The sequence below is a fragment of the Lipotes vexillifer genome, unplaced genomic scaffold (genome assembly GCF_000442215.2).
Source record: "Lipotes vexillifer unplaced genomic scaffold, Lipotes_vexillifer_v1.1 scaffold643, whole genome shotgun sequence".
NCBI lineage: Eukaryota > Metazoa > Chordata > Mammalia > Artiodactyla > Lipotidae > Lipotes > Lipotes vexillifer.
In genome coordinates this window covers 360782-388044 of record NW_006781628.1, presented here as the reverse complement: position 1 = coordinate 388044, position 27263 = coordinate 360782, and the positions used below count along the sequence as shown (strand labels likewise).

The 27263-nt window shown below is 37.1% G+C and overlaps 1 protein-coding gene across 1 annotated transcript in view; it reads left to right on the top strand.

The window, feature by feature from the left end:
• Positions 1-2389: 2389 nt before the first annotated feature.
• Positions 2390-27263, top strand: part of LOC103091284 (WD repeat-containing protein 70) — a 108178-nt gene continuing 83304 nt past the window's right edge. The window contains exon 1 of the mRNA XM_007454809.1: positions 2390-2558. Coding sequence (XP_007454871.1) covers positions 2448-2558 — 111 coding nt within the window. The 5' untranslated portion in view covers positions 2390-2447. The remainder of the gene's footprint in view (positions 2559-27263) is intronic.

Genomic DNA, 27263 nt, shown 5'->3' with positions numbered 1-27263 from the left:
TTCCCTTTCTCTTCTTTGTTCGCACAGGTCCCGGGGTTCAGCTTTGGATTTAGCCCTGCCTCTGCGTGTAGGTCTCCAGAGGGCATCTGTTCACTGCCCCGACAGGATGGGCTGACTGGGGGTCTCTGGCTCACTCAGGCCGGGGCAAGGGATGGGTACGGTTGCGGGGCGAGCCTGTGGAGGCAGAGGCCAGCTGGACTTTGCAACAGCCTGAGGTGCGCCGTGCATTCTCCCGGGGAAGTTGTCCCTGGATCACGGGACTCTGGCAGTGGCGGCCTGCACAGGTTCCCGGGAGGGGAGATGGGGATAGTGACCAGTGTTTGCACACAGGCTTCTTGGTGGCCGCAGCAGCACCCTTAGTGTCCCATGCCCGTCTCCGGGGTCTGCGCCGATAGCTGCGTCTCGCGCCCGTCTGTGGAGCTCCTTTAAGCGGTGCTCTTAATCCCCTCTCCTAGCGCACCAGGAAACAAATAGGGAAGAAAAAGTCTTTTGCCTCTTCGGCAGCTCCAGACCTTTTCCCGATCTCCCTCCCGGCTAGCTGTGGCGCACTAGCCCCCGTCAGGCTGTGTTCATGCAGCTAACCCCAGTCCTCTCCGTGGTATCCGACCTCCGAAGCCCGAGCCTTAGCTCCCAGCCCCCTCCCGCCCCGGCGGGTGAGCAGACAAGCCTCTCGGGCTGGTGAGTGCCGGTCGCACCGATCCTCTGTGCGGGAATCTCTCCGCTTTGCCCTCCGCACCCCTGTTGCTGTGCTCTCCTCCGCGGCTCCGAACCTTTCCCCCAACGCCACCTGCAGTCTCCGCCTGCGAAGGGGCTTCATAGTGTGTGGAAACCTTTCCTCCTTCACAGCTCCCTCCCACTGGTGCAGGTCCTGTACCTATTCATTCGTCTCTGTTTATTCTTTTTTCTTTTGCCCTACCCAGGTATGTGGGGATTTTCTTGCCTTTGGGAGGTCTTAGGTCTTCTGCCAGCGTTCAGTAGGTGTTCTGTAGGAGTTGTTCCACATGTAGATGTATTTCTTTTGTATCTGTGGGGAGGAAGGTGATCTCCGCGTCTTCCTCTTCTGCCATCTTGAAGCTGCCTTCTTTTCCTATTTTTGATTGGATTAATTTTTGGTTTCCATTTTTCTCCATTATTACATTTTCATTATAAAAAATGTCAGCGATTGCTTGAGAGTTAGTAATGTATATATTTAATGTAGCAAAGTCTCTATTCAAATAATATTTCAAATATAGTATAAACTGTATACTTTCATTCCTCCCTCCCAACGTTTGTGCTATTTCTGTCACACCTTTTACTTGAACATATGTTACAAACCTCACAATATGTTATTATTTTTGCTGTATAGCCATTTATCTTTTAAGGAGATTTAAATATTTTAAATGTTTTACATTTAATGTCTTTTACATTACCCTCATTTTTACCATATGTGGCACTCTTCATTTCTTAGTGTAGATTCATATTTCCATTTGTGTCATATTTGTTCTTTGTGAAGAATTTCTTTTAACATTTCTTGTAGTCCATATCTGATGGAAATTAATTATCTCAGCTTTTATTTATCTGAAAAAGCCTTTATTTCACCTTCTTTTTAAATATGTTTTCTCTAGCTTTAGAATATTGGATTGACTTTTTTTTTTTCTTTCAGAACTTTAGAGATGTTGTTCTGTAGTGGTTTATCCTGGATAGTTTCTGCAAAGAAGTTGCTAGTCTTTGGTTTTTCTGTATTTTTTTTTCTCATATAGATTTTATTCTAGCCTCCCTCAGTGGCAGTACTCCTTTGCCTGGGGCTGTGAGCAGGAAGGTGTTCGTTCTGTCTCTGCTCCAGCTCTAGACTGCTATTAGTGGTTACTTGGTGGAAACTTGCGGCAGTCAGCCTCCCCCAGAGACATGAGATATTTGCCTGGGCCCTAGAGCAGGTCATCATTCTTTCTTAGTGACCAGTTTTTTTCAGTGTGTTTTCTGGTGTGTGTTATGTAGCAGTACATTAACACATGTAATTTCGAAATTAATGTGTGTATGTAGGGGGTGTATTATGTTCAACAGTTTTACTGATCGGAGTGTATAGTCAGAATTGTTTAGAAGCTGCTGCTTTAGAGGGTCAGAACTAAGAACTCTGACAGATTTAAAGTGGAATTTGCCACTTGCTGTTTGATTTCCTGACAACACAGTTTGGATGGTTCACTTTATTTTAGTGGGTAATCTCATTTATAAGCATAGAATGTTATACAATGCACATTTTATTTAAAATATTATTTAAATATTAAATAAAAATTTAAAAACATTAATTAGATTTATATGCTTAAAAGGTGAAGCAGTCTTTGTGAACTCTTTTGTATTTTAAAATCCTTTCTTTTTTATAAATGAAGATCTCCTTATTCTTTTTTAGGACTGTGAGGACATGGGAAGTTGAAAATCCAAAGAAGCAAAAAAGTGTGTTTAAACCACGGACAATGCAGGGTAAAAAAGTAATTCCCACCACTTGTACATATAGTAGAGATGGAAACCTCATAGCAGCTGCCTGCCAGAATGGAAGCATACAGATCTGGGACCGAAATTTGGCTGTAAGTTAAGGACATTTAAGTCCTCTTTTCTTAGAAGAAAACCACCTTACAAAGCCAAACATCATGTTAAAATATTATGAAGGTCAATTTCCTGAGTTTAGCTCTAATTTAAACTTCAGTGTTAGTTGATAAAACATTGGGACTTTTGCAGTAAACAGCATTTTAGCAAACATTCCAGCTCAGTATTTTCCAATGTGTATTAGATTTTGTTTTTAAAATAAGCTAAATCTTTTGGTATAAAATTTAAAAAGCATAGTGCAGTTTATTATATGACATCTCAGTATACTTGATTTTGAAAGCGAAGGATTTGACAGTAATATAAGACAAGACTAGGCTGAGCACTAGAAAATGCCCTTTAAAAGATTTGAGAAAAATAGCAAGGACAATCCATCAGTTGTTATGCAATTATTTCTTTAGTAATTTAAATAATATTTTGTTTTGACATTCTGTGACATTCCATTTGAATAGGTTTCAGATTTTTTTTCTTTTCAGTTTTTGGTCATTATTAGAATAAATAAACTTTGGAATTGGAAGGGATCATAGAATTCTTTAACCACAGAAATAATGAATAAGATAATGAATAGCCTTTGGCTAATTTTGTGAATTACCAATAAGCTTTGAAAAGGGTTTTGTTGTATGCATAGATGGTAAAACAAGAATTTTTAAGTGGAATGATTCTAGATTACCAAAGTTAAAATGAAAATCTACACTAATGTTATAATACAAATTGGTTATCTTATTTTTTTTATAATTAAAAAAAGTTTATTTTATTTACTTATTTTTGACTGCATTGGGTTTTTGTTGCTGCTCACAGCTTTCTCTAGTTGCGGCGAGCGGGGGCTACTCTTCGTTGCGGTGCGCGGGCTTCTCATTGCGGTGGCTTCTCATGTTGCGGAGCACAGGCTGTAGGTGCGTGGGCTTCAGTAGTTGTGGCGCACGGGCTCAGCAGTTGTGGCTCACAGGCTCTAGAGCACAGGCTCAGTAGTTGTGGTTCACGGGCTTAGTTGCTCCACAGCATGTGGGATCTTCCTGGACCAGGGCTTGAACCTGTGTCCCCTGCATTGGCAGGCAGATTCTTAACCACTGAGCCACCAGGGAAGCCCCAGTTATCTTATTTTAATAAAAGGTGATGGTCAAATTATTAATTTAATAAATATTAAGTACATACTATATGCAGGCACTATTCTGGGCACTGCAAATACTGTAGATTATCCAAATTTTCTGCCTTCATAGAGTTTACATTGTTCTTTTTAACAATTATAAAAATAATTTTCTTTCAAATAAAATTGCCTATCAGACACTTACATTTTGAAAGGGGCCCCAGGAAACATAGTTGTCTTTTCAGGCAGATGAGTTAAAGTCAGTTTTCTTGGAATAAGGTAAAAAATAGTGATAGGAAAAAGGAGTCCATGTTGAGATTGCTGGAAATATCTTTGGCATTTTCTGTTTGTCAGACCTTTTTATTTCTGTTTTCATCTCCACTATAAACCCCATAATGCTTCATAACAGCTCAGAGATTTAAAAAATTCTTTGAATTGTAAACTGAATTTTAACAAAGCAATAAATTTTTTAGTTCCTAGGTTTCATCATCTCTGGGTGCTGTTGATTTAAACATAGAAATTCTAAAACATGAAGTTTTCTTATCTAGCTTTAATAGTGATGTGTTTGATATATATATATATATATATATATATATATATATATATATATACGTATATATATGCCTTTTCTTAGAAACCATATATTTTCATAAAGTTCAGTATAGTTTTTAGAGATGGGTCTTGCACATCTCTTGAAATAATTAGTATATCTCCTGTTTCCCATTTTGTAGAAACCAAAGCTATTTGAATGCCAGTTCCCCCCCACCAAAATCTTTTAAACCATTCTTCTAATCACAGACTTTGATTCTGTTTATTTAATAATACCTGAATGTAAAGTTAATTATACCACATCCTATTCATCATATTTCATTCATATTTTTAAACTTGTATGTGTGTGTGTGTCACCTGAAGACAAATCAAATTGAGAGGAAAAAACTTGCTAGCAGGAAACACAGTTTGATTAAAAAACAGCTTAAAAAATGTTCTTAACTATTACTTTAGCAATAGTAAGTCATCTACAGGGAAACACTAAAGCTGAGGTAAGAAACCCTAATAACAATGTTTTTTTCCACACAGTAGCCAAAGAATTACATGGCAAATAATGGTTAATACATGTTTTGTGACAATTAAGTAAAGCTATCACAATTGCCATGTTTAATCATAGAATTTTCATTAGACCAATTGCACTTCAGCAAATTAAATGAAATGTATTTCTTTTCTTAGAAGTAAAGTGTCTATCAGTGATAAATTCCTGTGTTCTCAAGACCTACCTTTATTCTAGAATTATGCTGGCTAGTATAGTAGCCACTAGCCACATCTGACTATTTCAATTTAAAATAATTAAAATAAAATATAAAAAGAAACAAAATTGAGTTATTTGTAGTGAGGTGGATGGACCTAGAGTCTGTCATACAGAGTGAAGTAAGTCAGAAAGAGAAAAACAAATACCGTATGCTAACACATATATATGGAATCTAAGAGAAAAAAAAAAAAGAAGGTCATGAAGAACCTAGGGGCAAGACAGGAATAAAGACACAGACCTACTAGAGCATGGACTTGAGGATATGGGGAGGGGGAAGGGTAAGCTGTGACGAAGTGAGAGAGTGGCATGGACATATATACACTACCAAATGTGAAATAGATGGCTAGTGGGAAGTAGCCGCATAGCACAGGGAGATCGGCTCGGTGCTTTGTGACCACCTGGAGGGGTGGGATAGGAAGGGTGGGAGGGAGGGAGACGCAAGAGGGAAGAGATACGGGAACATATGTATATGTATAACTGATTCATTTTGTTATAAAGCAGAAACTAACACACCATCGTAAAGCAATTATACTCCAATAAGGTGTTAAAAAAATAAAATAAAATATAATTAAAATTTCAGTTCCTCGGTCATACTAGCTACTTATTGGACAGCACAGATAGAGAACATTCTCATCATTGCAGAAAATTCTGTTGGACATTGCTGCTCAAGAGGAGTGTTTGTTTGCCCAGCATCCCTCTCAGTCATATGATGCTGGGCTGTCTTTAAATTTGAGAGGAAGCCCAGTTCAGAGGAGCTTCTGCAGGTCTGCGCTGCCTTCCTACTCCCTCATTCCCCATTCAGCAGCACTTATATGAGCAACAGCGAGGAGGCCACTGCTCGGTTGGAGTAAAGTGAGTGAGGTGCAGAATAGGAGGAGATGACGTTGGAGAGGTAACAGCATGCCCCCTGACACAGGGCCTTTGCATATGCGGAACCCTTCAGGCTCCAACATTCTTCTCTTAGGTGTTCACATGGCTTTTCCCCCTCACCTCTTTCAGTGCTTTGCTCAGATTTTCGCTTCTCAGCAAGGCCTTGCCTGACTCCACATTATGTACAATTGCAACCTTCACCCCACCAGTGGCACTCTCTGTCCCTCTTATTTTCTTCCATAGGGCTGATCATCTTCTGACATACTATACTATATATTTTACTTGTTTATTGAGATTGTCAGTTTATTTCTAAGAAGTCATTAAAAATAGTAGCATAAAGTACTATCCTTGTTATATGAAAGCATAATGAGGTAGAGATATGAGAGAGAGAGAGGGAGGGAGGGAGATACTGATGTTATTTTTCATGTATCCTTAATGATGTAGAAACACATAATCTGTGTTAACATAGATGGATTTTTAAAAACTGTTTTCATGTCTCTCTCACGTATAATTTCTGGCTTTTAAAATATTCCAGCTTGTATAGTCTTATGAATACCCAATGACTTCTTCTGTTCAAATAAAAACACCTACCGAATTCTTTGGACATATTTTGCTCAAGGCAGCATTAGTGCTCTTTAATATCTATCAGGAGTCTACAGTATGCTAGACTCTTTACTAAAAGAACATGTTGTACTTCCTTGTACTGCAGTCACTCTTTGTAGACTAAGATTTTGGCAGGAAAATGAGGACCCATCGTCTTCATGGAGTTTTGCTTTCCCTAGATCCAGGTGATGGGAGGGAATGATATTTGAAGTTTGACTTGGCAATAGGGTACCACCAGCAACTTGACCCGCTCTCCACCTGACTGCCTCCTGCTGCTCCTTTGGCCTGCAACCCCAGCCCAGATTAGGAACATGAGCACACGCTACAACCCCTTACCAGAAAAGCCTCAAGCCTGTGAGACACTGCAGAGACATTTCTCTAGCTCAGAGGTTGATCAGTGCCCACATTCTCTCAGCCATACTAGAGAATGGTTGGTATGGTTCAGAGAAAGCTGGGGCAAGAACTAGTAATCACACCAGGAGATAAGCTTCTGGGCAAATAAGCCCCTGGTGAATAAGAGAACAGGTATGAAGGAGAAAGAATACAGAAAATAAAATCACCAGTAGTAGCTTGCATCCAGTGTTCCACAAATCTTTAAATGTCTCCAGTCACCTTCAGATAACCCAAGTTAAGATTAGGTTGATTTATGGCCTTCTACATCTTTCCCTTTATTTGTGTGTGTGTGTGTGTATGTGTGTGTGTTTATGTGTGTATATACATATACATACACACACACACACACACACATATACATATACGCACAGACACAGAGTAAAATGTTTTGTTTTTATAATGGTGAATTTACAATTTGCTTTTTTTATTTGAGACTGTAACATGGACAGCCTTGTAATAATAGATATAGTTCTAATTGGCTTTTTTCAAAATTTCTTTATTTAAATGGAATCATAATTTTATAAACATGAAATATACACTTTAAAAATTATTATTACTATTACTGTTTTATTAATTACCTCTACTCTTATTATCCTATCTCTAACTCATGATGCTTGTAAATTACCTGGTATGTATCTTTCTGTACTTTTCTCCATAGCTCTATGTCTGTCCATATATCTATCTGTCTACCTAGATCAGGAACACTTCACCTGGTGGTAGTTTTGAGAACCTACTGTCTCACCAAGAATGAGACAAAAGACAAAAAGGTGTCTTTTCCCTTCTTTTTGCAAAGACCGATCACACTTAAAAATAATTCTCAGCTTTCACCCAGTATTAGTTATTTAAGTTAAAGCAGTGAAATATTGACTATTGGGGAGAGAGAAGTACATTATAGAGGAAAAAATGATACTTTTAAACAATTTTTAAAAATCAGGTGATTTATAAAATGGTTCTAATACCTTCCTTTGAGGAAAAAAATGGTGTGTCTCTGTAAAAAATATAAAGAGTCATGTCAAAAATTCAAATATAGATTTCTGTCTTTTCATTAGGCCTAATACTTGGAGTTTAGAAAATATATATGGATAGCTAAAAGTCTACCACATAGTTCTATAGCACATTTTTTGTAAATGACACCTGAGACGTACAACTACACTGTACATTACTTGGGGCTTTCATTGCATCAGTCCTGAGTTTCCTAAGCTCTCTACACACTCGTTTTCCTTATTCATGAAATGAAGGCATGATCCCCACCTTGTCTGGTTATTTTGAGGATTATGTTTGGTAGTATATTTAAAGCACCCAGAACAGGACTGGCACATAGCAGGTTTTAATAACTGTTGGTCTTCTTCCTCTTTTCTTTTTAGCTCTTAGGCGATTTACAGTTTTTATAGAATGGTGAAGTTAGATCTCAGGATGCTATTTAATTATGGCTGTGAAAGTATCATGAATTTGAGTGTGACAGATGCTTTGGAGACTAAAAGTATGACTTAGGAAGATAAGAATGTAGATCCCTGCTAGAGCCAGTCATTCAATGTATGGAAATACAACCATCGTCAATAAAGAAGATCTTTATATATCCGTTGGTTAATGTGCCTCAGTATATATGAATTATAATTATTTTTAAAATAAACATTCAAGAGAAAACATATGACTTACAACTTTTATTCTATAGAGTTTTTAACGTGTATTTTTCAAAGCTCATTTTTCAAAAAAATATGTCATTGATTCAAAACACAAATAAACCATCAAAACTATGTGAAATTACTTGCAGGCCCTGAAGTTAAGTTCTAATTTGTCAATTATTTTAATGAAAACTTTAAAGTTTTACTTATAATGCTCTTGTAAAATGTCACATATATTTGGAAACAACATTTGTAAAAATGGGAATATACTGGTTTCGAAAAAATCAGGTTAAAAGTTTTTCTTTTAAGCGTAGATGATTGTTATCCTTGTATTTTCTTTGTTTGTTTTGGCCACACACATGTGGGATCTTAGTTCCCTGACCAGGGATTAAACCCATGCCCCCTGCATTGGAAGCATGGAGTCTTAACCCCTGGACTGCCAGGGAAGTCCCTGTTATCCTTGTTTTTTGAGGGCAGGTTTAACAACTTGTCAAGGTCATGCAGCTAGTAAATTGTGGAGCCAGGCAGTCTGCACTAGAACCTTTACTGCTAGTTGCTGTGTTGCACTGCTTTATGGCTCAAAAATGAATGACCCTGATGCAGATATTCTAAAACTAGATTGTGTTGATGGTTGCACAACTCTGTAAATTTACTAAAAATTATTGAATTGCACACTTAAAATGGGTGAATTTTATGGTATTAAGTTATGCTTTGATAAAGCTGTTTAAAAAGTAAATGATCCTTACTCTTATTGTTAAAATGGATTATAATCTTTTCAAAACTGTCTACAGTAGAACTTTAAAACCCTGTGTTCTCTTGCCACTGGAAATGGGAGTAGATGAAGTAGGTAAACTTTCATCCTGCCAAAGTTGACTAAGGACAAAAAAGTTTGTGTGTCACTGTCCTGTGCTCTTTGCAGGAAAGGATTTTTTCTTCCTTACCTGTGGACTCACTGGGATGCAAAGCACATATAGGTATTTGTTGAATTAACTCTCAACGGTTTAATTTATCTGCACCCTAGGTATTTAAATTGTATCCAAAAGATCCTTGCTTTCATACTCTAATTTTGAAATATAGACCTTGTGTAGTATCCTGAAAAAGGCAAAACTATGCACTATCTCAATGCATAGACATTAACATATATAAGGAAAAAATGTAACTGATGAAAATAATGTGCGAAAAAATTCTTAGGTTTAGTTACTGATCAGAGTTGCTCAGGGAAGCCTGAAGGAAAATTAAAATTGAGTTAACATAGAATTTACTTACAAAGACTGGCAAGTATTTTTAAAGCATTTTAACTTGTGAGTAAAAACAGAAGAATCTTCCCCTGAATGTGATAGAAGAAAACTTACATGAATATTTATGGATGTGTGTTGATATTTAGAAAAAAAAAGGAAATCAGTCATGAACCAAAAACCTCCAGTTTAAAATATAAGACTGCTGTTACTGAGTCAAATGTATACACATCATAACTAAGCAGTTAGTATAATCTTATATTTTCATTATATTGAATAAATAGACCAGAGGGGCTATGTAGATTCAAGAGAGTGATGTAATTTTTGTCACTACTTGGTAACTTGTACGTAGCCAAAATAGTAAAGTGAAAGTAATTATGAAATGTTTGTAAAAAAGGTAAGACAATTTTATCTGCATTTTTGTAATCATGATTGGAGACAGTCATTTTGTAACTCTGTTTTTAATTTTGTTAGACATCTATCTAAAACATAGCTCATAATTTCCTCTGAAAACTTGGTCCCAGGAACCTCTTTAATTGCCCCAAAGAAAGTTTATTTTGGTTAGTATTTTTCTGATTTAAAAAAGTAATCCATATTTATTTATAAAAATATTCATCTGACGTAGAAAAGCATAAGAAGAAAATAAGTCACCTGTAACTATACTATTCAGAGATGAACATTTCTAGATTCTTTTCTCTACTCACGTATAAGGTGTGTGTGCCTTGCGTATGTGTTTGTTTCAGTATGTAGGGGTTTTTGGTAGCCCTAATAATTAATATTCCCTTCGCCCTACATGGGTTCTAAACAAATTAATAAATAAGACTAATCACTACAGCATGACAGGTGAAGGCCAGAATCCACCTTTGTTACAGATGGTAGAGGAGGATGACAGCCAAAAGTCCCTGCTGACTAACTCCTGAATTGGATAGATTTGCCCAGCCGGGCTGGCCCCAGGAAGACTGAGGGTATAGAGATGCAGAGGATAATTACCCACCAAGGGCAGCTTGCACCCAGGAAGGAAAAGGAGAGAGCTGAGCCAAGCACTCTCAGTGAATTCTTCCCACATTCGAGTCAGATTAATAAACTGCCTTCCTTTCTAGGGAAGAGTGAATGAGAAGTGGGGAAAGGTTGGGGTGAGAGGATATCAGATCAAGTAGGGCCTTGGAGGCTGTGTTAAGGAGTTTGAACACTCTTCTGAGGGTAATGAGAAGCCATTAGACAGATTTTAGGAGAAGAATGACATCATCTAAATTATATTTTTTAAGGAATCACTCTGCATGTAGTTATTCTCTGCACAGGGGAAGAAAGGTGGAGGCAAGGAGACTGGTTGGGGGCTGGCTGGTGCAGACATCCAGGTCATTTCTTGGATGAGGGTAGTAGTGGTGGAGGTGATGTTCGGTTTCTGAAGATTTTTTGAAACTAGAATTGACAAATGGGTAAAATTTAATGTAAAGGTAATTTTTTCACAGTATTTTACATGATGCCTTTTTAAATAGCTGTACACTGGTGTAATATAGATGATTTGGAAAATGAGTCCATAAAACACATTTGATCATTTCCTTTCATGGTGCCTGATTTTCTAATAAGTAGGCTATTTGAGGTTGCGAATTTGGATTTCATGAAAATCTGCCTTGATTTTGTGTTATTTTAGTTACTTTTTAACAGCTAATTTTATTATTAATCATTTTATATATTTTTTATTATTTTATATTTTTCCTTTTATTATTATTTTATATCACTTGGCAATATGGAGTAAATGCTCCCTAATTCTTAAAAGAAAAAAACAGAAGATTTTTAGTGTTTTCTATAGCACAAGCAGAGCCCTTTGCAGTTGTCTAGATAAGGCTGTTATGTCGTCTAAAATGGTCAGACTCTCTGTAGGGTGACTATACTCTCTAGAAAGCCTATATAAGGGATGCCTCTCTCTAGGAGAGAGATTTCCTGAGCCATGTTTCTCAGCTACAGGACAGCTCTGATTTATTTTGTAAGCTGACGAGGCCAAACATTACTGTTTTATCCATTATAAACAAGATAGTAAATATTAAATGTTCACTCAATAGAGCCACTAGTAGTGCTTTTATATACAGAAAATAGTGTCTGAGCCAAAAATGCAAAACAGTTCTCTGGTCTACATGCATTCTCTTTTAACTTACTCTGATTCATTGCAAGTGGAGAAGTGATGTAACCAGTGATGATTTGAGCTCCAAAACTCTTGGTGCTACAGTGATTCTTCCTGTTTTGTTTTATTTTGTTTTTTCTGTCTTCTTTCTTCTATTAATTACCCAAGCCGTACCACATTTCTTAAAACTTCTCAGAAACTTTAATTTTTATAATGTGAGACCCAAATTAAAGAGCATTGCAAGATTCTGTTAAACCTCAGCAATTCAGAATATTTTAAATATTTACCAGTTTTGTTCCATATCAGAGTTTTTGTGGCTTTCAGCTCTATCCTACAAAGTAATGCAAGGATCAAATCTTAATTCAGAAGTATTTTTAAAGTTATTGCTCAAATTTATTTACAGTTCGTTTATAAAGAATTATTCTCACTCCAAACTGTCTGATAAAGAATTTGGCTTTTTGCTGTAAACATTTTACCCTGGGTAGAAAACACAGATGCTCATGGGACAGGTGGTCAGGAAGCCAGTTGCTGTGTACATCATGTGGTAACCCTGTTTTATTCTGAAAAATAGTTTTTATACTCTCTCAATCGGAAAATATAATAGAGAAAGGACTTACTTGTAAAGCTGTGTACTTTTTAGACACAGTAATTTACATTTTACATTGTCACCCACTACATACATATCTTTGCACAGACTGACATACATACACACACACAACTGAAATAGTTTACCATAACAGTTCCTAATCTTGCAATGTACAGTGCACTCTAATGTTTTTTCATTCCATTTGATTTCATTTTTAAAAAGTACTGATCATAATCTATTAAATTGATTTTATGACCCACTAATGAGTTAGAATCCAGAGTTTGCAAAACACTTCTAAGTCATGTCCCCAGTATAATTTGATCTTCGCAGGTGAGGTAGGCAAGGCTAATATCCTTTAGAAAATAATTAAAGCCTGCACTTAAAAAACAGAAGCTTTGGGCTTCCCTGGTGGCTCAGTGGTCGAGAATCTGCCTGCCAATGCAGGGGACATGGGTTCGTGCCCTGGTCTAGGAAGATCCCACATGCCGCAGAGCGGCTGGGCCCGTGAGCCATGGCCGCTGAGCCTGCACGTCCGGAGCCTGTGCTCCGCAACGGGAGAGGCCACAACAGTGAGAGGCCCGCGTACTGCAAAAACAAACAAACAAACAAAAAAAAAAACCCAGAAGCTTTGACTGAAGAAGAAATGGTTTGGGGCATTGAGTGACCAGAGATCATAATAAACACAGTAGGCACTTGAATGGTGAGGGAGAGGAAGGGGAGCTGTAGAGATCTAGATCAGGAGGCACATGGATGCAAAAGATGCTTTCCCTGCCTTGGCATTTTTGCCTAAGCCCCTGAAGACATCTGGCATGCCACCAGAAATCACCTGTGGTTGGAATATACTCAGTTACTGGTGTCTCAAAAGGCTGCCAAAATTAGTTTGCAAGGCTCTACCTCTCAGATTCCTGTGGTTCACCCCCAGAAATCCCATCCATACTAATCCAGTCTAGTTTCTCTAGTTAAGTCGGTTTCCCTAACTTCATCTGTGTGCATGCTACTCTCATAATTCTTTCCTTGTCTATACAGCACCTTATTATTTACTTAGTTAAAAATGGATTTATTTTAAAATTATAAATACTTTTTAAATTGAGGTAAAATTCACATAACATACAATTAACTATTTTAAAGTGTACAGTTCAGTGGTATTTAGTGGTTTCACAGTGTTGTGCAATCACCAGCTCTCTCTAGTTTCAAAACTTTTACATCACCCTGTAAAAACACTCTGTGCCCATTAAGTGATCACTCATCATTCATTGAAGGAAATAATTCATTCTGTACTATATTTATGCTTTAATTACTGAGATAGTGAATGAAGATTATAGACATGGTATAAAATTAAAACATTTTGCTAAGTTTAAATGGCCATAGCTAAAATGGAATTCTTTGTCATTGACTAGATCTAGTAGCCAGATGACATTTTGCTGTTTTATTTTTAAACCGAGGAAGATTTGCCTATAAACCATTTAGTAGCAGAGCAAACTTTCCAAGTGCTCTGAGTTAAAGCATATGGAGGTACTAAAGATACTTGCACGAGGCTTGAATGTTTTCCCACACATAAAATGTGTATCTCAGAGAGGGAAAGATATTTTAGACATTTCACTAAAATACTAGTTTAAAATTATAGAAAAATACATGGTAGTTATTTTTATATTGATAAATTAAGCATGCTTTTGTTTAATAAGATATAAGCCAAAAAATAAAAAATTCTCTCTGTATTCCTAAATCCACATTCTTAGAGAAGGTGACCCTCCTGTATAAATATGAAACTGATACAGGTGTGTGTGTGTGTGTGTCTGTGTGTGTGTGTGAGTGAGAGAGAGAGAGAGAGAGAGGGAGAGATTTTGATAGCAATTGTGTGTTTGTATGGGGTTTCCCCATTTACAAAGATACACTTGGACCAAATACTTCTGTTTTATCTTATAGGAGAGTATTTTTTTAATATTTTGAAAACCAATACATATTCTGTGTTTTTCAGTTAAGCTATTTGCTAAACTTTCTGTACTCTCTGTTACAGAAACAGTGGATAGATTGAATATGCTGTTTAAAGAGAATGTCTAGCCTTACCCCACACAGTAGCTTGCCATGCCCCTCTTGGTGGCACTGGAGTGGGGTGATCTTGAGAGGGAGGCCTATTTTTTCTCTTTCAGTAAATGGCTGTAAGCAAGAGAAATGTACAATCAGACTTAAGTTTTTGAAGAATCTCTTTATTGTCTCTATGGAAGATAAATTGGAGGAAATTAAGGCAAGAGACAGGTAAGACAAGGGGGTCAGTTAAGAGGTCTCAGGTGAGTCCAGTCCCGAATGAGCGATAATGAGGAACTCAGCCAAGTTTGTGGAGTGAGAATGGAGACCAGTCGAGAGAAGTGAATCAGAAAGGTATTTAGGATGTGTAGGACAGATATGACTTTAAATGTTTGTGGATGAGGAGTGAAGGCTGAGTGACTGACTAGAGTAACTGAAGACCCATGCCACCCATCAGGGCAGGGAGGTTTGCCTGAGGAAATGGAGAGAGAAGGGAAGGCTATAAGGGGTTTGGTTTGGGATGTGTCAAGTCACAAAATCCTGGAGTCCGTATCCAACTCAGTTGAATAAATGAATGAATTTGCTAATTCTTAGGGATAATTTACTAATATCCACGTCCATTACTCTCTTTTCCTATATTTTGAAAAATGCCCTAACTTTTGGCCTGAGGCTGGATTTCTTTTTCCAAAACCTGACTGAGATCTGATTCTTTCCTCCATGATCTAGCCTAATTTCTTTGTTTCTGCTGATTGAATTACTGTGCCTTGACCTATGCCTCTGTACCTGTATTACCACTTTGTTTAGCACCTCTGGCCCAAGTTTAATTATGATCCTTATCAACTCCGTTCCTGCCTTACTCACCTTTGGCTCAGAATCCCTTCTGGATGCATATCTTTGAGAGAGATGGTGCAGTAAACTTTATTGGAGGTGTATTTTCTCAGTGTCCCTGTGCACTGATTTTGATAGGGCATAGGAGAGAACACAACACTGTAGCGTGGAGGAAGAGTACTGTATTAGGTCTTATGCCACTGCTGCTTCAGAATTAGCTGTTTAAAGTAAATCACTCAACCCCTCCATGTCTCAGCCTCTTTTTCTGTAAAATAAGTAGGTTGGGCTAAAGGACCTTGGAAACTCTACCTTCAGTTGTAAAAATTTGTCACAAAATTTACATCTGTAATATTTGACTCCATAGAATTGGATTTGATAGAACTGTGTATCAAATACAGTGTATTTTAAAGAACAGATAAATTAAATCTTCTCTTTATAGAAATTGAATGGAAAAATAAATCTCAGTGAAAATTATTTCAGTAAAATTAAATTGAAAAGGGGAAAAAAACACCCTGAAAAAGGAAAATGGTTTATCTGTGCTGCTAAGATAATTGATAAAGGAATTAAGTTAGGCTAATGGAGCTCATTCTGAAATATATTTTCTCCATGAAATTAATTGAAGTTGAGATAATTTGATTAAAATATATTTGAAAAAATATATTTCAAATATATTTGAAATGACAGGGCCATTTCAAAAGGACACAGGAGCCAAATTGAAGGAGCTCCTAATGTTCAAATCTGAGAGAAGTCTACGAACTGTAATCCATAGAATAAAGTAAACATCCAGGAATATATATATACACACACGTACAGACACATGCGTACATAATTTCTTACAATAGAATTCCAGTTAATAAATGTAGAAGAAAAGACAGAAATAGGAAATTACCATGGGGCAAATACTGCAGTAATAATTATTGCAAGCAAGAATCACAATGGATGCTAAAATTAGTAGACAACAGTACCATGAGAAACAGGATATTTACAAAATCTCAAGTTATTTCCTCACAACGTACTAACTACACAGGGAACAATAATGACTTTACATTGGAGGAACATGGTAGACACCACCTTAACCAAGTGATTAAAGATCACATCACCTGTAACAAGACATCGACACTGTATAACTCCTGATATGGTGCATGAGAAGGTATAGTGTCACTGCTGTTGTATTCTTGGTAAAAATATATAACTTCGGTCTAATAGTGAGGAAACATCAGATAAATCCAAATGGAGGGATAGTCTGTAAAATAACTGACCAGTACTCTTCCCAACTATCAAAGTAAACTTTCCCGGATTGGAGGAGACTAAGAAGACACGACAACTAAATGCAATGTGGGGGCCTTGTTTCAGTCTGGACCAGAAAAATAGATAGTAGTGGGAAAATTGGTGAAATTCAGATAAGGTCTATAGATTAGTTAATAGTATTCTGCACTGTTAATTTCCTGCTTTTTAAATAATTTTACCATGGTTATGGTAGATGATAACATTACAAGAAGCTGGGTGAAGGGTATATAGGTATAGGTGATATTTTTGTAATTTTTCTATAAGTTTAGGATTATTTTGAAATAAAGAGCTTAAAACATGTATTTTAACCTTAAAAATGATTTTGAAACAGCCTTGGTGTCAACATGGCAAGGTTAAATCAACTCATACACCCTTTCACCTGCCTATACACTAAGCCTGAAAGTGCTAAAGTTAATAGATTTTAAAAAATTTGAAAGAGATAATTTTAGGGCAGCAGGAAGTTCTTTTTAATAAATGGAGAGGTAAATTTTTGGTCTTCAACATCCCTGAGGATTAGTTAAAGCCTAAAAAAGAATGTGTTCAAGAGCTTCCCTGGTGGCACAGTGGTTAAGAATCTTCCTGCTAATGAAGGGGACACGGGTTCGAGCCCTGTGCGGAGAAGATCCCACATGCTGCGGAGCCACTAAGCCCCTCACCACAACTGTTCGAGCCCTGTGCGGAGAAGATCCCACATGCTGCGGAGCCACTAAGCCCCTGCACCACAACTACTGAGCCTGCGCTCTAGAGCCCGTGAGCCACAGCTACTGAAGCCCACACGCCTAGAGCTTGTGCTCTGCAACAAGAGAAGCCACTGCAATGAGAAGCCCACGCACCGCAAGGAAAAGTAGCCCCCACTTGCCGCAACTAGAGAAAGCCCACGTGCAACAACGAAGACCCAACACAGCAAAAAATAAATAAATTAATTAATTAAAAAGAGAAAAAGAATGTGTTCAAGAAGCATACGTGCATGCCGCAGAGCAACTAAGCCTCTGCACCACAACTACTGAGCCTGCGCTCTAGGGCCCGTGAGCCACAACTACTGAAGCCCCTGCACCTAGAGCCTGTGCTCTGCAACAAGAGAAGCCACCGCAATAAGAAGCCCGTGCACCACAAGGAAGAGTAGCCCCCGCTCGTGGCAACTAGAGAAAGCCCGCATGCAGCAACAAAGACCCAACGCAGCCATAAATAGATAGATAGATAGATAGATAGATAGATAGATAGATAGCGCTAGCATATGTGCATATTAGATAGTTAGCGCTAGCGTATGTGCATATAAATGACTTATCTTTAGAGGGTGACCATCTGGAGGATGGATAATCATTATCTCCTGATGCCATTAAATGAATTGTGGATCACATGAGTCTTAACTGGGAAGTAGAGCAAAGCCTCCACTCCAAAACCCCAAAATGCCAAATGCTCACTTTCCCAGCATTCTTTGTGTTAATAGAATGCAGGTATTCAAAGTAGGCTTGGCCAGTTCTCCCACTATGGCCTTTGATTCAGGAGCTAATGAGAGGGAAGAATTCATTCTTGTGTGGGAGTGGAAGTAGTGGCAACCATTTTAGGGGTAGCAGTGACCCTGATGGTGTCACATGCAACATTCTGAAGTGGTAACGGTGTCCTCTAGGCTTGTTCAGGGTCCTGAATCTGGTTGGGACCCTGGCTGTGCAATGCCTGCTAGTTCCCACACATTTTCTGAGCCTGGTTCTGTAGCCTCCCCAGCAATTTTAGGATGCACTTTCTATTCTTTCAGTAAATTCATCTTCTGCTACAATTGAGAACTCTAACTGATAATGTACAGATCTGTTCATCAAAATATCAGGAGCAAGATAGAGCCCTTTAGCGTATGATTTTAATGGATTTAATAACTTTCTCCTGTGATTTAGAGAGCTATCTGGAACTTTAAACTGTCTCCATCTTTCTTATTCTTTTAGGACGCTAAAATGAGTTTATGTTGCAAGAGTTGTTTTAAGGCATGTATATTTTTCAGCTCTTCAAGGTTTAATATGCTTTTATATGTATTATATTGAGCTAGTAAGTTCAGTCTGAGAGTCATTATTATGTAATGGTTAACAGAGTCGGCTTTGGAGGTATGCCTGGATTCAAATCCAGGCTCTGTCACTTACCTGAATAACAATTACTCCAGTTATGAGACAATAACAGCACCTACTTCTGGGCTTGTTAGGGGGACTAAATGACTGTGTGTGTGTGTGTGTGTGTGTGTGTGTGTGTAAATATATGTGTATATGTGTGTATGCTTAGAGTAGTGCCTGGCAGGTAGTAAGCTCTCTATTTAGCTATTGTTGTTATTTTGATTCTCAGATCAGCTCAGAATTTATTTATATTTGCTTTTCTGAATGATTTTAACATGTCAAGTTCTTAAACCCATTTGTGTTTGTAGTACCTTCTCCTCTTGGTGAGCCCCTCTAATGTGTGTCTTAACAGAAGAAAGTTCACACTGTTGATGAGATCTGAGAACAGATTTTGTACATTGGTATGTTACAGAAGCAACTTGGTTCTTGACAGTTATTGGAATCTATTTAGCTGATTTGCTTCCAAGGGAAAGTGATAACTGACATCCCAACTTTAGAAGGAAATAAATGGTTGTTTTCAAGAGCAAGACTAAAATATTAGCTTCAATTAATTATCTTTAAATATTTCTAGGATAATTTAATATACATAGCACTTAAAAGAAAAAAATGTATCCAATTTAAATTAATGGAATTTTATAAGCCAGATGAACAAAATTAAGCTATTCACTGGCTGCCCAAGGGAGGGGTGAGTTAGAACATTCGGAAGAAATGGAGAACATACAAACAACCCCAGAGAGAGTATTCATTTGAATAATGAACAACAGCATCATTGTGTCAAGCCTTTGAAATTCTTTCCCCCATTGCCTGTTGGAGTTAAGTTTTCCTTAAACAGTTATCATACCAAGATGATGGAAAAAAACCTGAAAAACTTCCCTACAACTTCACACTTTCTGATCATGATTAAGACTTAGCAGTGCAATTTTAATCCTTCAAATATGACCATGATTCTTTTCCAGAGGATATGGACATCATTACCCACCTCTGAGGACTTGTCAAAACTTTCCTCAGAGTTTTATTGTGGTCAGTTAGCAGTATATTAAAGGAAAGCCAGGGTGCTCAGTGGGGCTGCTCGAGAGACAGGAGGAAGTTAAAAAACTACTCTCAAAATACTTTTCCTGCCTCATTTGCAGATCTAGGAACTCTGATCTATGAACATTCTTTCTGCATGAATGTTGTTGTTAAGTCTTAAATCCTTCACCTTCTTGGCTCTTAAGCTCTTTCTGGTCTGAGTTTGTTGTGCAGTTCTCTGTCAGTGGCTCTGGCCTTTTACATGTTAGTTGGCACCAGTGTCATCTGTTTTGGATTATAAGCTCCTTGAGGGCAGTTACTGTCTTTGGGCTTGGGTTCTACGTCACTCTTTGATGGTGATCATGATGATGAAGTGGTTTTCACCTTTGATTTGAAATACACTCGACCTCTGGTTAGTATATTCTGAGAATTAATAATATTGCAACTATTTCTCTATATTGCAACTATCTCTCAATATTTATCTACTTTCCAATTGCCTGTGTCATATCAAAACAAAAATAATAGCTATTTTTTGTTCATCATTTTCTGGGTACCAGAAGTGTGTTTGAGCCCTTTACATTTATTATTTCATCTAATTCTCACCACAACTTACTGAGATTGCTATTATTTTCCCATTTTACACATGAGAAAACTACGACTTAAAAAGTTTAATAGTTTGCCCGTTGAATATATAACTAGAAATGTTAAAGCCTAGAAACTCAGGTCTGTCTGGTTCCAAAGGCACTGTTTTCAACCACTGTATCACAGTTTTCTTTGATACAGTGGTCTCTATGGACATTTGTATGTGATATTGATTCTGTTATGTCTCTGAAATCTATATTTGAATGTTTTTCTTTTAGAATACTTATAGAGAGTTACGATTATAATGGCATACCCTTGAAAAACAAGGATTTTTTTTTTACTGATTTGTCTTCATTTATTAGGGAAAAATATTCTAAAAACGTCTTAAATATCTATTCCATTTATCTAACACTGAAAAACCTTCATTAATAGCAGGTTAAATGCTTTAATGCTATTTAGAATATGTGAGCGAACATTCCTCATAGTAGCTGTCAGTGTGGATACATTTTGTTTTTCCATGATAATTCTTCTATAGCTATGTCTTAGCCTTTCTGATGTGGTATTCACTAGTCTTTGATAAATAGACTGTATTGTGTGTTTTTTTTCATTGAGAGAATGATGGAGTTAAAAATAATCACAATAATAATTTTAAAAGAACATGCTGACATTTAGATCTAAAGACTTTCTCCTCTAGGCTATAAAGTCTTAAAAGTAGGTCACACTTTGGGTTTAAACTCTGAACAGATACTTGCTCTCTATATTAGCTTACCTTTTGATCTTAAAGCAGCACTTATTCTTGACTTCAGTAAATTTTAAATTGTCCTTCCAAATTTGGAAATACTGTATGAAATGAAAAATCACCAGTCGTTTAAAGGAGACAGTTAAAGAAACAAGTTTGTACTTTTCCGGTCTGTCCCCTTGAAGAATTAGAACTTTTCTTCGGTCAGTGATTTAAGCTAGAAATATGAGGCATTTTAAAAGTCTGGAAGTTCATGCTCACATGAATAAATGAGGTATGGGATAGTATCCTTAAAATTCTCTGTAATGTTACCTTTCATTAACCAGAGGACTGTTTCTCTGAGTTAGCATGATTGTTAATTCACTTGTTTCCCAGTAAGCTATTCATTACAGCAGAATTGCTGTGGGTCTTTTGAACTATTTTTCTTCAGTTCCACCACCACCACAAACCACTGAAGACATGACCTTCAGCCTTTTCTCTTTTATTTCTCTTATTCACAGCATACTTTCTTATACTTAGAATTTCTCTTCTAGATTCTCCTGCCCAATACTGCCTAGTCCAGTAAGTATAAACCTCAGTCTCACTTCTCTCCTATAGTACTGATCATTGAAACACTTATTTTTGAAAACGGACTTCTATTGTTCTATAGTAGTATTTAGATGTCAGCTATTTGAGAAAGGCCTATTCTATGGTCGGAGCAGGTTGGTAGGGATGGAGGTGTAATCAAAGTTTACGTTAAATGTTCCAGATCTAGTAACTCAATATAATACTTGATTTAAATATATTTACAGGAGTTTTGAAAGCATGATTGCTAGAAGTGTGGTACCTGTTTACTTGAAGTAGGTATCCCTTATTGTAAACTGCCTATAGTTACATCAAGGTAACAAGACGTTACAGAAAAGCCTGAACGAACATTTTGGCCAGCCCAATATTTATTTCAAGTTCACCTAACTGGGGATGATTTATTTCATAGTTCAGTTATCTTAGCCCACCGTTTCTACCTCCCCACGGTATCTACTCTTCTGTTCCTCCTTATATTAACGCTAGTTTCCCTCCCCAATGTGTTCTTTCTCCATCTCTTCATCGTCTTATTACTGAAAATAATAAACTAAATGAAGTTTAGAAAATCAGAATTATATTCTTCATCTTATTATTATTTATACTTGACATTATAATCATGATGTCTCTTGCCGAGATTTATAATAGGAGCACTGAGAGAGTTGTAAATGAGCATGTAGGTTACAGTCCTATATCCAGATATTTAAGGGGTTACATTTAAGATGGCCTAAAAGAGAATATTTCCAGCATGAAACTGTCCAGAGAAGACACATACCCGGTGCTTATGACAACCAGGAAATGGGGGAAGTATAAGTAGAAAAGAGAACCCTGTTGGAGGTACAGTGCCTATGAGTACACAGTGAGCATGTGGGAGTTTTTCTTTCTTCTTCTTTTTTTTTTTTTTTGGCTGCATTGGGTCTTTGTTGCTGTGCGTGGGCTTTCTTTAGTTGCGGCGAGCGGGGGCTACTCTTCGTTGCGGTGCGCGGTATTCTCTTGTTGCGGAGCACCGGCTCTAGGCGCGTGGGCTTCACTATTTGTGGCTCACGGGTTCTAGAGTGCAGGCTCAGTAGTTGTGGCGCACGGGCTTAATTGCTTCATGGCATGTGGGAATCTTCCCCGACCAGAGCTCAAACCCGTGTCCCCTGCACTGGCAGGTGGATTCTTAACCACTGTGCCACCAAGTCCCAAGCATGCGTTTTATACTGATTCACAGAGTACTGAAAGTGAAAAGGCTTTGTCCTGCTTATCTCAGGAATGCAAAGCAAGTGAAAGGAAGAGTGGCATAGGAAAAAGAAGATCTTGCATAAGGAGAAAGAGCAGTAAAAACTCAACCTATAGATGTTTTTATGTCTTCAGTTTTTTTACTGCCAGCTTCTAATTAATTTCATCAGATGTTCATAAATAGTGAAAATAACCCAGTGTTCTCAATTCAACTAATATTTATTGTGTAAATGCTATTGCTAGGTCCATTATTTCATAACATTGTGGTCCAGATCAAAGTATGAAAACAATTCAATCATAGAGAAAATAACCCAGCATCCTCAGTTCAGCTAATAATTATTGCGTAAATACTATTGCTAGGTCCATTATTTCATAAGATTATGATCCACATCAAAGTATGAAAATAATTCAAAACTGACCACAATTATGTATATGCATTTTTTTGGTTTGTTTGTTTGCTTTTTGGTAATCAATAAGTAAGTGATGTGTTTTCTTAAAGAGATTGAAATCTCATTTGCCAGTTAATTTGTAAACCCTGAAGTATTTTGAACTTCTAATGACAGTTCTTACTTCTACTAAACATAGGATAAGTGGTAAAACATTATTGTTTTTCAGGAAGTGAACACTAATACTTTCAAAAAAATTGTCACCTTCAATTTTTCATGACTTCCTTGGGCATTTTGGGAAGTAATTTTTAGATTTTCTAAGGTATTTTAACCTTTACTCAAATGAAATAAGAAATAATTCCCTTTCTCACTTTTTTAAATAGAAAAGCTAGAGCTCTGTTATTGTGATTATTGCTACTAAACAGTTGCAGAAAATGTAGTGAAATAGGTGGGGTCCTTCCTAGTGGCGTTTTATATGATGTGTGATTATCGTGATATTACACATACTGTAACCAGATATGTCCAGCAGAAGGCTGCCTGAATCTTGTGAAATTTCTCTGAAACCTGAGTTGATCCTTGTTCTTCTAGGTAGCTCATGATTTGTAAGGAAAAAACAACAGCTCTGCCTTTCAATAATCTCTGATATTTCCAGCCTTACCAAACCATGCCCTAGGTTAACATGAATTTAGGCACAACTGAAATTTATTTTAAAAACCTTGCTGATCAATGGAATAAATTTATTGTCTTTTATTCTGTGTTGTGTTTGTGACACTTGAACTCATTTGGCCGTTTTTCGTAGTTCACATTTTCCTACAGCAGCTGTATCCAAATGTCTATATATTAACTGTGTGACATGATATGCTAAATGTCAATGCTTTTCTCATGAAAAGAGGTTATATTTTAGCTTTGACTGCCTCAGACACAGGAGGCACTTAATAAATTTTGACAGACTGAAATGTGTGTAAAAGAGAGGAGGTTTCAGAAATATAAAATAGTTCTATCTTGGAAACAAATTAGTTTTCCAGTTTTCTCCCCTCAACCTCCCAACCCCCAGTACTAAAAAAAGGCTCACCAGTAGATATATAGAAAGACCAAGTGAAAAATGTTTATTTTTTTCGTAATAATAAATACTAATAAACAGTAAATAGTATTTACCTAATGAATACTGTTCTTCAGAATCTTTACTTCTTTTACTTGTTTGACTAAGGTGGTGATAATATCTGCAGTGTATGAAGAGCCCTTGGGTTCTATTCCTAAAAGACCATGTCTTTCAGGCATGTTGGATTTCCTTCTGTTTTCATCTAAATTTATGAAGCCACTCCACTGTAAAGTGTGATGCCATAATTTAGAAACTCACTGTGATTAATCCCGATATTGACTTGAACTAGTTAATAACTCTTTTTTTAAAAGAATATTTTTCAGAAAGAGAGAGCTATTCTTTTCAAGGTAATCTGTTGGTAGCTAAATTGTCAGAAGTCACTGTAAAATAAAACATCAACAAACATGCTTAGTACTCCTCACCAATTTTTTTTTTTTATTGTAGTATGGTTGATTTACAGTGTTGTCTTCACCAATTTTTTGTCATTGGAGTTTATGGACAAAAATAGTGGTTTGAGATATTTCTTTGGCTTTGAACAGAGCAACACAGTGAAGTTGAGTACTTCCTTCTTTGTAGTTTTTACTTCTTTGTAATTTGTTATTCATGGGATTTTGAATTATAGCTAAAATAAGTGTGTCTTCTTTTTATGGAGAGAAAAGTAAATGAATTTTTCAAATATTAAGGTTTTATTTCATATATTTTATTCTTTTGATAAAGAGATTTTGGTATATATATATAGTGGAATATTATTCATCCATAAATAAGAATGAAATCTTGCCATTTGCAACAGTTGGATGGAACTCAAGGGCATTATGCTAAGTGAAATAAGTCAGAAAAAGACAAATACTGTATGATCTCTCTTATGTGTAGAAAAGCTCATAGAGTACGGATTGGTGGGGGGCAGGGGGGTGGGAGAAATGGGTAAAATTGCTTTTGTTTTTGTTTTAGTTTAATAAATTGAATAAAAATAAATAAATGTTACAGGACATCTAAAAATAAGAGGTCATCAGGAGCAAGAATTTTCTCTGTCATTTAAAATTTTTATCTCTTACAGATTACATTCATTGTATTGAATTTTGCTTTTCATTATCCTAATGAATTTTACTTTTAAGACATTAATTTGATTTTTATTATTAACATTGTCAGTGGATGAGAAATGATTTTTGAAATGATCTTTAGAAATAATTTAGATATGACATAAAACTAAACAATGTGACTTTTCAGTGATAAACTCCCTAAAATCATATTCCTGTATCCAGCTTTATAAAAATCAAATCAAATCAAAATTTTAAAAAGTATTTTAAAAAGAGTGCTGTGTGTACACTAGAAAAGCTTCATGAAGCAAAAGGTGCCTGGACTAAGATATACAGGATCACTACAGGGCAGGCAGAGAGGGGAGAGGCAGGCTTTCTAAGTAAAGCACAAGGTAGGCAAAGGTGTAAAGTGGAAAATGGAAGTCTTTCCAAGTGATAGTGACCACTCGAGTTTATCTTGAGCAAAGGATTTTTTTTTAAACATCTTTATTGGAGTGTAATTGCTTTACAATCGTGTGTTAGTTTCTGCTTTATAACAAAGTGAATCAGTTATACATATACCTATGTCCCCATATCTCTTCCCTCTTGCTGAGCAAAGGATTTTTATCGGGAGTTGTAGGGAGTAAGTTCAGGAAGCTCGGTTAGGGCCAGACCGTGGAGGAACATGAATATCTTAGCGTCTTGTTTTAGACCTTCATTCATTTGTTCGTTGGTTCACTTATTTATTTACTTACTTTCTTACTTATTTACCTACTTACTTATTTTGCAGTGCCAATTTCTAAAGTTTTATGCACATGGAAGTAATATAATCAACAAAAAGTTTTAGAAAGATTAATTGGTTGGGGTTATACAAGATAGTTGGGATGAGAGAAAGGAAATCTCTCCTTACTGTAGTTATTATAACAACTAGGATGAAGCAGGAAAGCATGATGGGAAGTCAAATTTGTGGTCTTGAGCAGGTTAGCTAGCCTTTCTGATCCTGTGTGCTTTTTGCATCTGGACAATGGATGTAATCAAAATATCTTTCCTGATTGTCTCACTGGGCTGTTGTGAGCAGAAAATGTGATAGCACACATAAAAATGCTTTTTATAAACTGTGAAGCTTGGATACATTTAGGCTAATATTACTTAGTAATATCATTATCAACATTTATTGGCAGTTCAAGGGATGTAGGCCATTGTACTAGTTACTAAAAGGAGGCATTTGATGTGAGAGATGGATTATATCAAGGGATACTCGGTAAGGGTCAGCGATGATGCTTAGTGACAGAAAAAAGTGTAGTAAGTAAAGTGAAATGAGGAAGTCAGGACTGGGAGCAGGTTTAGGGGTAAAAATGTGTGGGTTTAGTTCTAGAAATTTTTTTTTTTTTTTTTTGCGGTACGCGGGCCTCTCACTGTTGTGGCCTCTCCCGCTGCGGAGCACAGGCTCTGGACACGCAGGCTCAGCGGCCATGGCTCACGGGCCCAGCCACTCCGTGGCATATGGGATCTTCCAGGACCAGGGCACGAACCCGTGCCCCCTGCATCGGGAGGCGGACTCTCAACCACTGCACTACCAGGGAAGCCCAGTTCTAGAAATATTGATTGGAGATGATAATACATCTAAGTGGAAATGTCCGGTATCATTAGACATAAAAGGCTTTGCTTGAGAGAAAGTTATAGAATACAGTGAGATTAAAATGTGGGGATCATTTGCGTGGTAGATCACTGAAGCCCTGTGCATGCATGAGCTCTTGGGCACTAGGTGTGGACAGGAGAGCAGACATTTAAGGGAAAACCATGCACATATTTGTTCCCTCCCGTTCTCATATTCTCTGCTCCCTATTTTGAGAAGGAAAAGAAATTGTCCTTTATAATTCCCTCCACTGCTCGTCGACCCGCTCTTTTTTAAATACTGTCTTGAAACACTTCCTTCGACAGAACTTCCTTGAGGGCTTTGAGAACATCAATCAACAGAATGTGCTTTATTTTTATAGGGGCAAAGTGTTAAAGGAGTTAACTGGCTAGTGACCACCAG